Source organism: Phaseolus vulgaris, chromosome 9 (assembly GCF_051622355.1).
Source record: "Phaseolus vulgaris cultivar YP4 chromosome 9, ASM5162235v1, whole genome shotgun sequence".
Taxonomy (NCBI): Eukaryota; Viridiplantae; Streptophyta; class Magnoliopsida; order Fabales; family Fabaceae; genus Phaseolus; species Phaseolus vulgaris.
The window spans coordinates 191,773-204,313 of NC_143506.1; the positions used below are offsets into that span (position 1 = coordinate 191,773).

The following is a 12,541-nucleotide window of genomic DNA, read 5'->3' on the forward strand; positions in this document are numbered from 1 at the left end:
AAAAAATACAAATATAAATAAATTTATAATAAATTAAAATAATATAATATAAAATATATTTTATTTACACATATATAAAATAAAATAAAAAATAAAAATACATAAAATTTAGCCCTGGTATATTATTATTAAAATATAATTCATATTACGTTTTAACAGTAATGTATGAAAAACAATTAAAAAGGAATTATGAATGTGATTGACAAAAAATACATTAAAATATTTTTTATGAGTAGAAAGAGGGAAACAGTGGCGCGGTCGTTTTGGTTGCTCTTGAGAATATGAGTAGTTGCAGAATGGAGAAATACACAACCTTGAATCCAACAACACCAGAAACCCTTTTCCAGGGTTACTTCCTTTTTCCTTTTTCAAAACTAAATTTTGGGTTCTGGCTATTTAACATTACATGCTTTCTATCTGATATATTGATTGAATGCGTGATTTTGGGTTCTGGGTATTCAATATTAAATGATTTTAGCTTATAGTAATTTCTTATGTCAAGTTAAATTTTACATATTAACTACTCTGTCATGCCTGACTTGCAGAAACCTCTCATTTTGGCTCTCTCCAATCCTACCTCACAGTCTGAAGAGGCTTACCAGTGGAGTGAGTTAAAGAAACTGATCATCACATATTTCCCTAGACCTAGTTAAGCATTCTTTGATGCAAATTGTGCTTAACACTCTTACATTTTTTCCCAGACTTTGGTTTGTCTTTAGTTATAGCAGGAGAATTTTAGGAGAATGGAGTGCGTTTTAGCGCTGCCTGCCCAGAAAGAAGGACATGTGATTGAAGTAAGTGGGAAGATTAAAGAAGAAAGGGGAATTGGAAGTTACAAAAGCAGTAACGAGAGGAAGAAGACATCTAAAATGCATCAAAAAGTTCCAAACTTTAATAAGAACGACTATGGGAAGAAGGGAGTAAGTGACCTTAATTAATACGATACCTTCTTTTGTAATGCTAAATAAAAAGGAACAACTTTTGTTTATCTGAAAACGGCTATGGAATGGGGGAGACTTCTTAAAAAATGTGTTTTTCCCCCTCTTTTTCCTTACTTTTATGAAGGCACGTGAAAAATTTATGCAGGTCAATTGGGAAGAGAATGGAGATGAGATTGCAGTTGAAAAGATCACATCCAAAAGGGATATAAAAAGGCTGAAGAAGCATGTGCACGAGCCTCAAGGAGATGACCAGAAGAAGGTTGATACTGGATTCTGTTGTTATGGCAATGAAGGGAAGGGTGACGAAACTGTGAGTGGAAGGATCAAATCAAAACATAAGAGAAGGTCAAAGAACCATGAGCCTCTTGGTGCCTCTGAGCGGAAGGTTGATGCTGAATCCTGTAGTTATGGCAGTGAAGAGAATGGACATGAAATTGCAACTGAAAAGATCGAATCGGAAATGAAGAGAATGTCCAAGAAGCGTGAGCCTCATCAAGGTGACAACGAGCAGAAGATTGGTCCTGATTTGTGTTCTTGTAGTTGTGACATTCGTTTTGTTGGAGATAAGCTGCTGTCAGATGGAAAGATTAAATCCAAGCAAAAGAAGAAGAAAACAGTTGAAGATGAGCAGCGGGAGAACGGTGATGACACTGAAACCAGTAAATTCATACTCAAGAGACGTGAACCACAGTATGACAACAGGGAGAAGATTGATCCAGAATTGTTCTGTTCTGTCCGTGACATTGGATTTGTTGAAGATACACTGCTGGTAGATGGAAAGATTAAATCCAAGGACAAGAAGAAGAAGAAAGTGGTTGACCATAAGCTGCAAGAGGATGACTTTGCCATTGGATTTGTTGAAGATAAGTTGTTGGTAGATGGAAAAATTAAATCCAAGGAAAAGAGGAAGAAGAAATTGGTTGACAATAAGCTGCAGAAGAATGGTGGTAATACCGAAACTAGTAACTTCCTACTTAGAAAGCACGAGCCTGAAGGTGACAACAGGAAGAAGATTGATCCTGATTCTTGTTTTTATGGCTTTGACATTGGATTTGTTGAAGATAATTTGCTGGTAGATGGAAAGATTAAATCCAAGGAAAAGAATAAGAAAAGAAAAGCTGTGAAGGATAAGGTGAAGGAGAATGGTGATGATGCTGAAACCAGTAAATTCATACTCAAGAAGCGTGAGCCTCAAGGTGTCAATAAGGAGAAGATTGATCCTGAATTGTGCTGTTATGGCTGTGACATTGGATTTCTTGAAGATAAGTTGCTGGTAGACAGAGAGGTAAACTCCAAGGTAAAGAAGAATAGAGCAGGCGAGGAGGAGCTGAGGGAGAATGGGGATGATGCTGAAACCAGTGAATTCATACTCAAGAAGCGTGAGCCTCAGTATGACAACAGGGAGAAGATTGATACGGAATTATGCTGTGATGGCTGTGACATTGGATTTGTTGAAGATAAGCTGGTGGTAGACGGAAATATTGAATCCAAGGACAAGAAGAAGAAGAAAGTGGTCGACCATAAGTTGCAGGAGGATGACTTTGCCGTTGGATTTGTTGAAGATAAGCTGTTGGTAGATGGAAAGATTAAATCCAAGGAAAAGAGGAAGAAGAAATTGGTTGACAATAAGCTGCAGAAGAATGGTGATGATACCGAAACCAGTAACTTCATGTTAATTAAACATGAGGCTCAAGGTGACAACATGGAGAAGATTGATCCTGATTCGTGTTTTTATTGCTTTGACATTGGATTTGTTGAAGATAATTTGCTGGTAGATGGAAAGATTAAATCCAAGGAAAAGAATAAGAAGAAAAAAGTTGTCAAGGATAAGCTGAGGGAGAGTGGTGATGATGCTGAAACCAGTAAATCTGTACTCATGAAGCGTGAGTCTCAAGGTGGCATTAAGGAGAAGATTGATCCTGAATCGTGGTCTTATTGCTGTGACATTGGATTTATTGAAGATAACCTGCTGAAAGACGGAAAGATTAAATCCAAGAAAAAGAAGAAGAAGAAGAAAGGTGGTGATGATGAAACCAGTAAATACATACTCAAGAAGCGTGAGTGTCAGGGTGACATCAGGGAGAAGATTGATCCTGAGTTGTGCTGTTATGGCTGTGACATTGGATTTGTTGAAGATAAGTTGCTGGTAGATGAAAAGGTTAATTCAGTTGAGGAGGAGCTGGGGGAGAATAGTGATGGCGCTGCAACCAGTAAATTCAACCCCGAGAAAATGGGACCTGAAGTTCACAAACATACAGTTCCAGTTGGTGTTCAATATGTTTCACCATATTTTCATGATGATAGTGCAGAGAAGATTAATGCCAAATCGTTGGATAAGGAAAGCAAGTCTAATCCTATTGCATTACCTACTTCTGTAGAGTTGTTGGGGGATAAACTGGAGGAAGATGGTTGTGCTGTACAGATTGATCAGCTGGGACATGAAGGTTATGTTGATTCTGTTTATTTATCTGCTGCTTCTAGAGACTTCTTTGAGGATCAGCTGAAAGAAAATGGAAATGAATTCAAATCCATTGGTATTAAATCCGAGAAGAAAAAATCTAATAGCCAGAAAACTTTTTTTGAGAGTGACAATGCTAGAAAGGTTTCTCCTTACTTTCAGAATGACAATGTGAAGAAGACTGTTGAATTAGAAGCACCTAATAATGGTGATAATAACATTGTCGCTTCAATGGGTACTTGTGGATGCATGGTTCAAGACAAGGAGGAAGTGAATGAAGATAAATTTGCAATTGGAAAAAATAAATCCAAATGCATGGGAAGTTACGAGAAGCTTGAAATTGTTGAGCATGATCCAATTCAAAAAAATTCACCTTTCATTCAAAGTGACATTGAGAAGAAGGTTGATGCTGATTCATGTTGGTGTGAGATTGAATCCCTTGCTTCACCGGGTATTGGTAGAAGCTTCTTTGGAGATAAGATGCGGGCTGATAGAAATGAAATGGAAAATGGAACAACTAAATTCAAGAAGATCAAAGATTTCAGAAATAAGTTGCAAGAGAATGGAAATGATGCTGAAACTAGAAATGTTAAATTCATGAAGACAGAGTCTGTGATTCAGAAAAATACAGCCCTTTGTTTTGAATACGTTTCCCCTTTATTCCATAGTGACAGTGTGGAGAAGATTACAGGCAATTCGTTGAATATGAAAAGCAGTTCTGATTCCATTGCTTTACCCATCTATGGACATTCCATTGAGAATCAACTGGAGGGAAAACATGGGGTGGAGAAAATTAAAGAACGCGTACTTGATAGTTGTATTGACCCTCTTGTGTTTCCAGTTGCTTCTGGAGACTTTGTGGAATGGCATGAAAATGAAAATGAAATTGAAACCCTTAAAGTTGAATCCAAGAAAAAGAGAAAATCCAGTAATAAAAAAACTGCTGAGGAGCAGGGCAGGGTTCGGAAGGTTTCTCCTTTTTCTCAGAATGACAAGAAAACAGTCAATGTTGAAGCGCTTGATCATGAAAATGATTTTGATTCTATTGCCAACTCTGGTGATAAAATTGCAATTGAAAATTTTAAATTCCAAGGTAATAGAACATGTGCAAAGAACAAGATAGTGAAGCATGCTCAAAATCTAAAGGTTTCTCCTTTTCTTCAAAGTAACAATGGGAAGAAGGTTGATTATGGATCATGTTGTTATGACAGTGTGATTGGATTCAGTGCCTTATCAAGTACTGGTGGTGATTTCCATGAAGATAAGCTGCCAGAGGATGGAGATGTAATTGCAAATAATCTGCAAGTGAATGGAAATGACACTAATGCTTGTTATGTTAATTCCAAGAATATGAAATCCATGGCTCCAGAAAATGTAGTCCAAGTTGGTGTTAGATATGTTTCCCCTTATTTTCAGAATGACAGTGGGAAGAAGTTTAGTGTTCAACCACTGAAAAAGGAAATAAAGTCTGAATCCATGGGTTTACCTATCTTTGGAAATTTCATGGAGGATAAACTGATGGAAAATAATGGAGGGAAGAATGTTAAACAGCATGTTCATGCTGATTCTGTTGCGTTTAGTTCTGGAGATTTCTCTGAGGTTGAACCTCAAATAATTGGAAATGAAATTGAAACCATTAAAATTGAATCATTGAAGAGAAAATCCAACAGCACGAAAAGAGCCGAGGGGCATGCCAAGGTACGGAAGGTTTCTCCGTATTTTCAGAATTACAAGGAGAAGGAAGTTAATGTAAAAGTCCAAGGGCTTGAAAGTGACATTGATTCTGTACCTTTAATGGGTGCTTGTACTTTGGGAAATAAAATTCCAATTGAAATGTTTAAATATGAAAGCAAGAGAACATCTAATACGGAAGGGACAACTGAGCTTGCTCAAATTCAAAAGGTTTCTCCTTTCTTTCAAAGCAACAATGTGAAGAAGGTTGGTGCTGAATCATGTTGTACTGGCGGTATGCTCCTTGAACATAAGCTGCTAGGGGATGGAAATGTAATTGAAAATGGATTGATTAATATCAAGAAGAAAACAATTTCCAATAAACTGCAGGGGAATGGAAAAGATACCACTAGTAAAGTTAAACCCAAGAAGACAAAACCTCTAGTTCAGAAGAATGCTGCTCATGGTATTAGATATGTTTCCCCTTATTTTCATAATGATAGTGGGAAGATGAGCGTGAAATCAAAACCTCTAGTTCAGAAAAATGTTGCCCATGCTATTAGATATGTTTCCCCTTATTTTCATAATGATAGTGGGAAGAACATTGACGTGAAACCTTTGGATGAGGGAAGCAAGTTTGAATCTATTGCTTTACATGCCACTGAAAATTTCGTGGAGGATAAACCAGAGGAAAATAAATCTAGTTGCAGTGAAAAATCTATTGAAATTAAAAAAAATCTTTCTGCTTCTGAGAAGTGGGACGAGGCTTACAAAAGAAAAACTCCTGATATTACATGGAAGCCTCCCCGCTCTGCGACTGTTCTCATTCAAGAGGATCATGCTCATGACCCTTGGAGGGTGTTGGTCATTTGTATGCTTCTCAATCGGACTTCTGGTAGACAGGTATCAATTATTTGCATAATAATTTCACAGCATCTGTAATCTTACATTTTTTGCATAGTTTATTTTGCATTTTAGCCCTTTATTTTACTCTTGGCCCAAAGCTGGCATCATATAATATGCTTTTATGTCCATCTATTTGGAGGAACATAAATGTTTCCAGCTCTTGTATTTGTAGCTGTTATATGGCATCAGTGAGTTCATCTGTTTATCTGCAATAAAAGACACGGTAAAAAAAGGGCTATAGTTCTCGTTATTTCCTTTCTAAAATGATTTTATGTGGGGTTACTATTGCCATCTTTGAAATGAAAGATTAGACGTTAATGTTTTATCTCTTTGGTCTTAGGGAATTATATTTTATTCTCACTTGGTCTAAGAAAATTAGGGTTTATCTTGCGGTGAGTGGTAGAATTGTTGCTTCTAATAAAAGCCTGATGACTAATTTTATAGTGATAGTCATGTTAGTTCAAAGTTCTCAGCAATGCTAATCTCATTGAAATTAATATTTAGTTCTCCCCTGTCATCTTATTAGCGACTTGCTAGATTTGCACAAGTTTTGGTGACTTGTATATACCTATCACATGAAAGGAATATTTAAAATCTATTGATGCACAATATAGTATGGAGTTCTGTTGCATTATTTTTCCTCTTTGAAGTTAGCTAACATTCCATATTTATAATATGATTGTGTATAGTTAATGTTGAATTTGGGGACCCCAGTCAATCTGTTAAATCTCCTTGTAATCTGGCCTAATAAAATCTCAACACCCTTCTGCAATTATATGCTCGACAAGTAGCATATCATAACTTTCCCCAAGTGATTCTTTAGGCCTTTTTTACAGAGCCTCTTAATGCAGACACGTGGTTCTTGTTATTGCAATACGTAGATCATAATTCTTAGCTGAATAATATTGTGATTGTAGTTTTGGTGAGTCAGCCATTATTTTCTTCCTTAATATTTCCAATATCTTTGTATCTAAGTAAGAACAATTAAGCCTACATAGTCATCTTTCTTGAAAGAGGAGTGCTAACAACTCTCTCTAACACTCCTAATACACCCCACTATTTGATAAAATTTATTGGAAACTACAAAATTAGGAAATATTCATAAAATAAGCAGCAAGACCAAAATTGTAATTGCAATAAATTTTAGTTAATAGTAGAGATTGTGTTTAAAAGAGTGTGTACTATTTTCTTTATAAATTTACAAGGATTAGTTTTGTAAGTGAAAAGGTGATGCTAGGTTGTTAATAAGTTCTTCACTCTTCCTACCTTGTAGATTTGCTAACCGTGCTTGTATTCTATTCACCATTTCTTATGAGTGATGCCATGTTGCCTTGAATAAATAGGTGATCATTGAACAAATGAATGAAATCATCATTCAGGTGTCAAGTTCTTGACGTGTTTCAAAAGAGAAAAAATAGTTTATGGATCTGTGTATAGAGTATAGAGGAATATAGATGCCATCCTTTTCATATCTTGAGGGCCTTTTGCTTGATTGCTGTCAACGAAGAATTTTCAATATTATGGGGAAGACATTTGAATGGGAAATGTTCCATTTAATCTACGAGTTCTTTTAAGTCACATTTTTACTGTGTCAACTTTTAATTATTTACTCAATCAATTCTATTATATCCCAGTTTATTCTTCAAATTGGGTTTCATTTCAATCATAGAGGTGCTAGCGAATTACAGTCTTGCGTGTTTACTTTAGTATATCTCTTTCAGCTAAACTATGCAGTTTAGACCATGGCTTCTTCTGCCGGTTTTTTCTTGGAAATCTTTGTTTTAATTTCTTACCTACTCTAATCTTCAGAGTTTCCTCCTTTCCAAACTCATTCGAAGTCCTAAGCTTTCTTCCAGTGTTTTGTTTGGATGTCTACACGTAACAGGATTGTCACATATCACTTTCTGCAGATTTTAGGTACTTTTCTTCTGGTGAATACTTCAAGAGTGCTGGTCATGTATTCTTCCGATTCGTGTTTTAACATTGGTTGCTGAAATTGGATATTGAATCCATCAATTTAGTGTGTTTGGTTTGACATTTGCAGCCTTAGATCCACGTTTCTGAAGTGAAAAATGAAACTTATCCAAAGTAGCCTCAACTTGAATGTGGTTCATAAATCTGAGTTTGACTTGATCTAATGCGAAACCAAACATGCTGTCATTTATGGTATATATGGTGAATAGTGTCAATTAGGTAGGTAGGTGACTGTTTGAGAATGTGTTAAATTAAGGAATCATGAAGCCTAGTCAATCCCTCTTGATGAAACCATTCCATATTTGTTATTCTACAATTAAAATTGTACCATTAGAACCGGTGGTTGGTTATTGGCAGAGTTGAACTTCTGCTTTTGTTGAAAACTCTAATGCATTTTGAAGTTTCCTTTCAATTAAGATGGGCAACTAGGTGTAGTTTAAATGTTGAAATTATATCTATATGTACTAATGGATTATTTTTGCAAAATGCAGACAAAAAATATTGTGTCAGACTTTTTCAAGTTATGCCCAGATGCAAAATCTTGCACAGAAGTTTCACGCGAGGAAATTGAAGAAACAATAAAGACATTAGGTTTTCAACACAAAAGAGCAAAAATGTTAAAGCGTCTCTCTGAGGAATACTTGGACGAAAGCTGGACTCACGTAACTCAATTGCATGGGGTTGGGAAGTAAGTCATTTTGTCTGCTATATATACTAATAATACATATTACCTTGATTGTGTCAAATTTTAGAAAAAAATTAGCAATAAGACAGTAATCAAGTAGTTCATAAATTATATATATCTTTACAAGGCCGGTTGACCCTATAAAACAACTGGTTAACTGAAATTCCTAGTCTAACTGATGATCTCCTCTATTGTCTCGGTTTTGGATTCGTTTGGTTCTCGACCTTGGAGCGGGGTACCTACAATGACACTCCATGCTCAAGTTAGTGTTATACAATGATGGATGTTCAAAATGAAAACGTTCAAAACACTCCATGCTCAAATTAGTGTTATACAATGATGAATGTTCAAAATAAAAACGTTCAGAAGTCCTTACCTTGGGGTACCTCCCTGTTTATACTCAATTTTTATGGGCTATATTTCTGAGGAAGGCCCAAGTACTCCTTAACTGTAGTTTCAAGTATGTTTTGGAGTAATGTAATGTTGTTGCTAACTGCGTTTAATTATTGGGAGGAGCATGCGTCATTAAGTATGTCGGGAGCGTGTTGTATGTTTATGTCATCTAGATATAGCGGCCTCGCTTGCGGAGGATGATTTCGACTTTATCAGTAAAATATACACTTTAAGAATTATATATTATGACTATCTTAATTAATATAAATTGAGTATTAAGTAATTTAGAATTATATAATTTTTGTAGTCATTTTCTTAGTGACAAGAACATTCAATCCATGGTGAGGTTGTATGAATGTGCCATAGTAGGTGTGTGTAACTTAAATTTGTGATTTGATCCCTTTCCGTGTGTGTGTATATATATATTTATGTGTGTCTTTTATTGGCTCTGTGTGTATATATATTTATGTCTTTTCTTGCCTCTGTTGTTGATGATACTCTGATTCTTTTTCAATCAGGTATGCAGCAGATGCATATGCTATATTTGTTACAGGGAAGTGGGATAGAGTGAGACCTACAGATCACATGTTGAACTATTATTGGGAATTCCTCCGTAGAATCTATCAAGCATGAATTGGAAAGACTTGGGATCATGGAATGGAATTTCTAATGTTGCTTTGTTTTTTCTGTCTTTTCTTTTGGTATCAGTTAGAAGAGTGTTTTCCTTCTCTTTTTGGAACCACAAGTCTCAAGTTTCGAAATTGTAATGTTTTGAGGAAGAATGTTCTATACTGTTTCATTAAGTATGCCGGACAACATTTTGCATAGGATTTTTTTATTTTACAGATAATTACTTCTGTACATCACTTTCTCTTTTGGTTCAAGTTGTTTTTCATTTTAAATGTACAAAATTCTGTTTCTTAATCGTACTAAATCCTTATCTATGATAATTTTACACTACTATCTAATTCAATTCACTGTTGTAATGATTTTTAAGACATTTATTGCAAATGTCAGTAAAATTAAAATATATATATATATATATATATATAATATTGTCATTGGATGAATATGTAATATTATTTTACATTTTATTAATCTATTTTATCCCTTAAGCTTTCTACTGTCATTTTCAGTTAACCATAATTTTTCCATCAACCTCTGATATATTTTAAAACTCACTAGTTACCAAATCTTGTCATTTGTTGCTCTTGACTGTTTAAACTGCTGGCAATTAGTTATTTCACTTTTTCAATTCTGTTTTACTTTTCTATCCAAGTTCTGTTATTTGAATACCTTTTGGTACTTTATCCTTCTATTAGACAAATTCTCCCTGCACCTCCATTGCCTCCTTCCTGCACCTCCATATAATTTTGACATATCAAACACATCCTTGAGAATAATTTTTATTTTATTTTGAATATTAGTTTGTATATTATTATTTACAAATCGATTTATATAATCCAAACAAATCAGTTTGTATAATTTAGTATACAAGTCCGTCCGAATCAGTTTGAAACATTTGGACTGGGATATTCAAGTAAAAACTTTAAATTCTAGAATGCTAATCTGGTATGAAAATTTGGAGCTCTAGTGATTTTGTATCACATTTCCCATACAACCAATAGTTCTAGTGGTATATATATATTAGTCATTAAGACCTACCAAATATGAAATAATCAATTTTTTTGTTAGGAACAAATTTATAGACAAGTAGCCTTTCTCTCCCTTCCAAGCATAAACAAGTAGCATAACTAAATTTGTGTGCTGAAGCTTGGCCACTAAAAGCACTTCATTCTTAAATTTTGTGCCTCCTTTGCTGGATCCCCTTGACAACCTTTTGACTGCAATCATCTGTCTGGGGAGCCTAGTATGGTTTAGCATGTTTTGATTGAAATTTGATGTGTTTGAGTTATGGAAAATGTTGGTTGAAAAATCGATTATCTAATTGCTCCAGTGTACAACTGCCCAGGTGGCAAAGAAACTAATATTAAAATGTTGTGCGGGGCCAACTATTTTTTTTAAATGTTTAATATTTGGTTCAAATTTCCATTACGGTTAGGATTTACATTTACCCGAAGTCTCCCTTTTTCAATTTCTTCTTCCTTTGGTGTCGTGGTTCAGCAGTGCACTGTTCCCTCTTTGAATTTCTTCTTCACAAAGGTGTCGTGGTTCTCCAGTGCACTGTTCCCTCTTTTAGTTTTTTGTTGTATTGGTTTCGTGTCCCGTGGTTTCGTGGTGTTGTTCGTCGTCGTCGTCATTCGGTGTGAGCTTGGTGGACGCCCTCCATATCTTTTCACGGTGGTTAGGTGATAAAGGTAATATATTTTTTATTCAATGGATTATGAAGTGAAACATTGTTGTTGTGTGATTTTGATGATGTTGTGTGATTTTGATGTTGTTCTAGAGGGTTGACTAGGATTGTCATATTACAACATTTGTTAGAGTGACAATAGTATGGTTTGATGATTCAATTTTAGTTTGAGTTTCTTGAAGCTTTTCTTCCTTGAATGCTGAACTGTTGGTATTTTTTTTATTAGTAGACACACTGATATAAAATTGATAAATGTTTTTCACAGTGATGAAGTTAGAGCATATAAATTGTATGGTCTAATCGTTGAACAAACGAGTTTTGTATTTGTTGGTTTAGGGTTTAGTATGAATATATGGTTGGGGTGGTTAGAGTCCATCAAGTTATTGAGTGTGATTGTATAAGTTGGTAGACCATGAACATTTGCCATGTGCTTCATTTCCTGCATGTATTGCATCTTGAGCTTTGAAGCTATTGTTAGTAGAGGATAATTGTTTGAAACACTTTGCAGGCAAGGCCAATGGCCAATGTAAGAATATAATTCCAAACAGCTTCGTACAACTAGATTAATTGAAAACAAGAACACGATAGGGTAACCTCATCATAAAAACTACATGCAAATTACTTATTACCCCAACTTTGTGTTGTGCACAAATATGTATTATGTCTTTCATGCTATTGACAACCTCTGAAATCTGTCAAGCTTTGTAGTAAGTAATATATTGGTTGAGAAAATACATAGCATAACAAATAAGAGGTTTTGTCTATAGCACTGAACACTGTACATACACTTTCAGGTAGTATTTAATATCATACCTGCAAACATCTCACATATCTTTTAGAAAAACCCAAGTGATTCAGCGATTGCAACTCCAAAATTTGTGGAAGCTGGCACCATGCTGTCAATACCCTGATTCAAAATAAACATTACATTAGGCTTTGAAGCTTGAGTCTAGTGTCATTGTAATTGTTTGTTACCTAGATGTGATATAGACTGTGTTGGGTCTATTAATGTCTAAGTTCAAGAGGGGAGGGGTGAATTGAACATATAAAATTTTCGCAAACACAAACTGTTTTCAGTATATCAGAGGTAAAAGAACAGATTGATTTTAGAATGAATAGATTGATTCTTCAAAACAGACTGACACAAACAGAACTGCACCAGATTGGGATTAAGATCAAATAGTGAAAGATAGCTAAAT

The 12,541-nt window shown here is 35.1% G+C and overlaps 1 protein-coding gene across 4 annotated transcripts; it reads left to right on the plus strand.

Annotated features, from left to right (window-relative positions):
* Positions 1-208: 208 nt before the first annotated feature.
* On the plus strand, positions 209-10,001 carry LOC150024853 (uncharacterized). Of its 4 annotated transcripts, none has more exons than XM_090295061.1 (6): positions 209-348; positions 546-606; positions 702-920; positions 1,087-5,973; positions 8,442-8,638; positions 9,547-10,001. In XM_090295061.1, the coding sequence occupies exons 3-6, from the start codon at positions 744-746 to the stop codon at positions 9,659-9,661; spliced, it is 5,376 nt and encodes a 1,791-aa protein (XP_090151187.1). In that variant the 5' UTR covers positions 209-348; positions 546-606; positions 702-743; the 3' UTR covers positions 9,662-10,001. The 4 variants fall into 4 exon arrangements, with proteins under 4 accessions (XP_090151187.1, XP_090151188.1, XP_090151190.1 ...); XM_090295063.1 differs by having other exon boundaries at positions 309-454; XM_090295062.1 differs by having other exon boundaries at positions 546-920.
* The last annotated feature ends 2,540 nt before the right edge of the window (positions 10,002-12,541 follow it).

Coding starts and splice junctions, on each gene's coding strand:
- LOC150024853 (XM_090295062.1), top strand. CDS start 744: ATGGAGTGCGTTTTAGCGCTGCCTGCCCAGAAAGAAGGACATGTGATT. Junction 921..1,086: donor ACGACTATGGGAAGAAGGGA/GTAAGTGACCTT, acceptor AAATTTATGCAG/GTCAATTGGGAAGAGAATGG. Junction 8,639..9,546: donor CAATTGCATGGGGTTGGGAA/GTAAGTCATTTT, acceptor TTTTTCAATCAG/GTATGCAGCAGATGCATATG.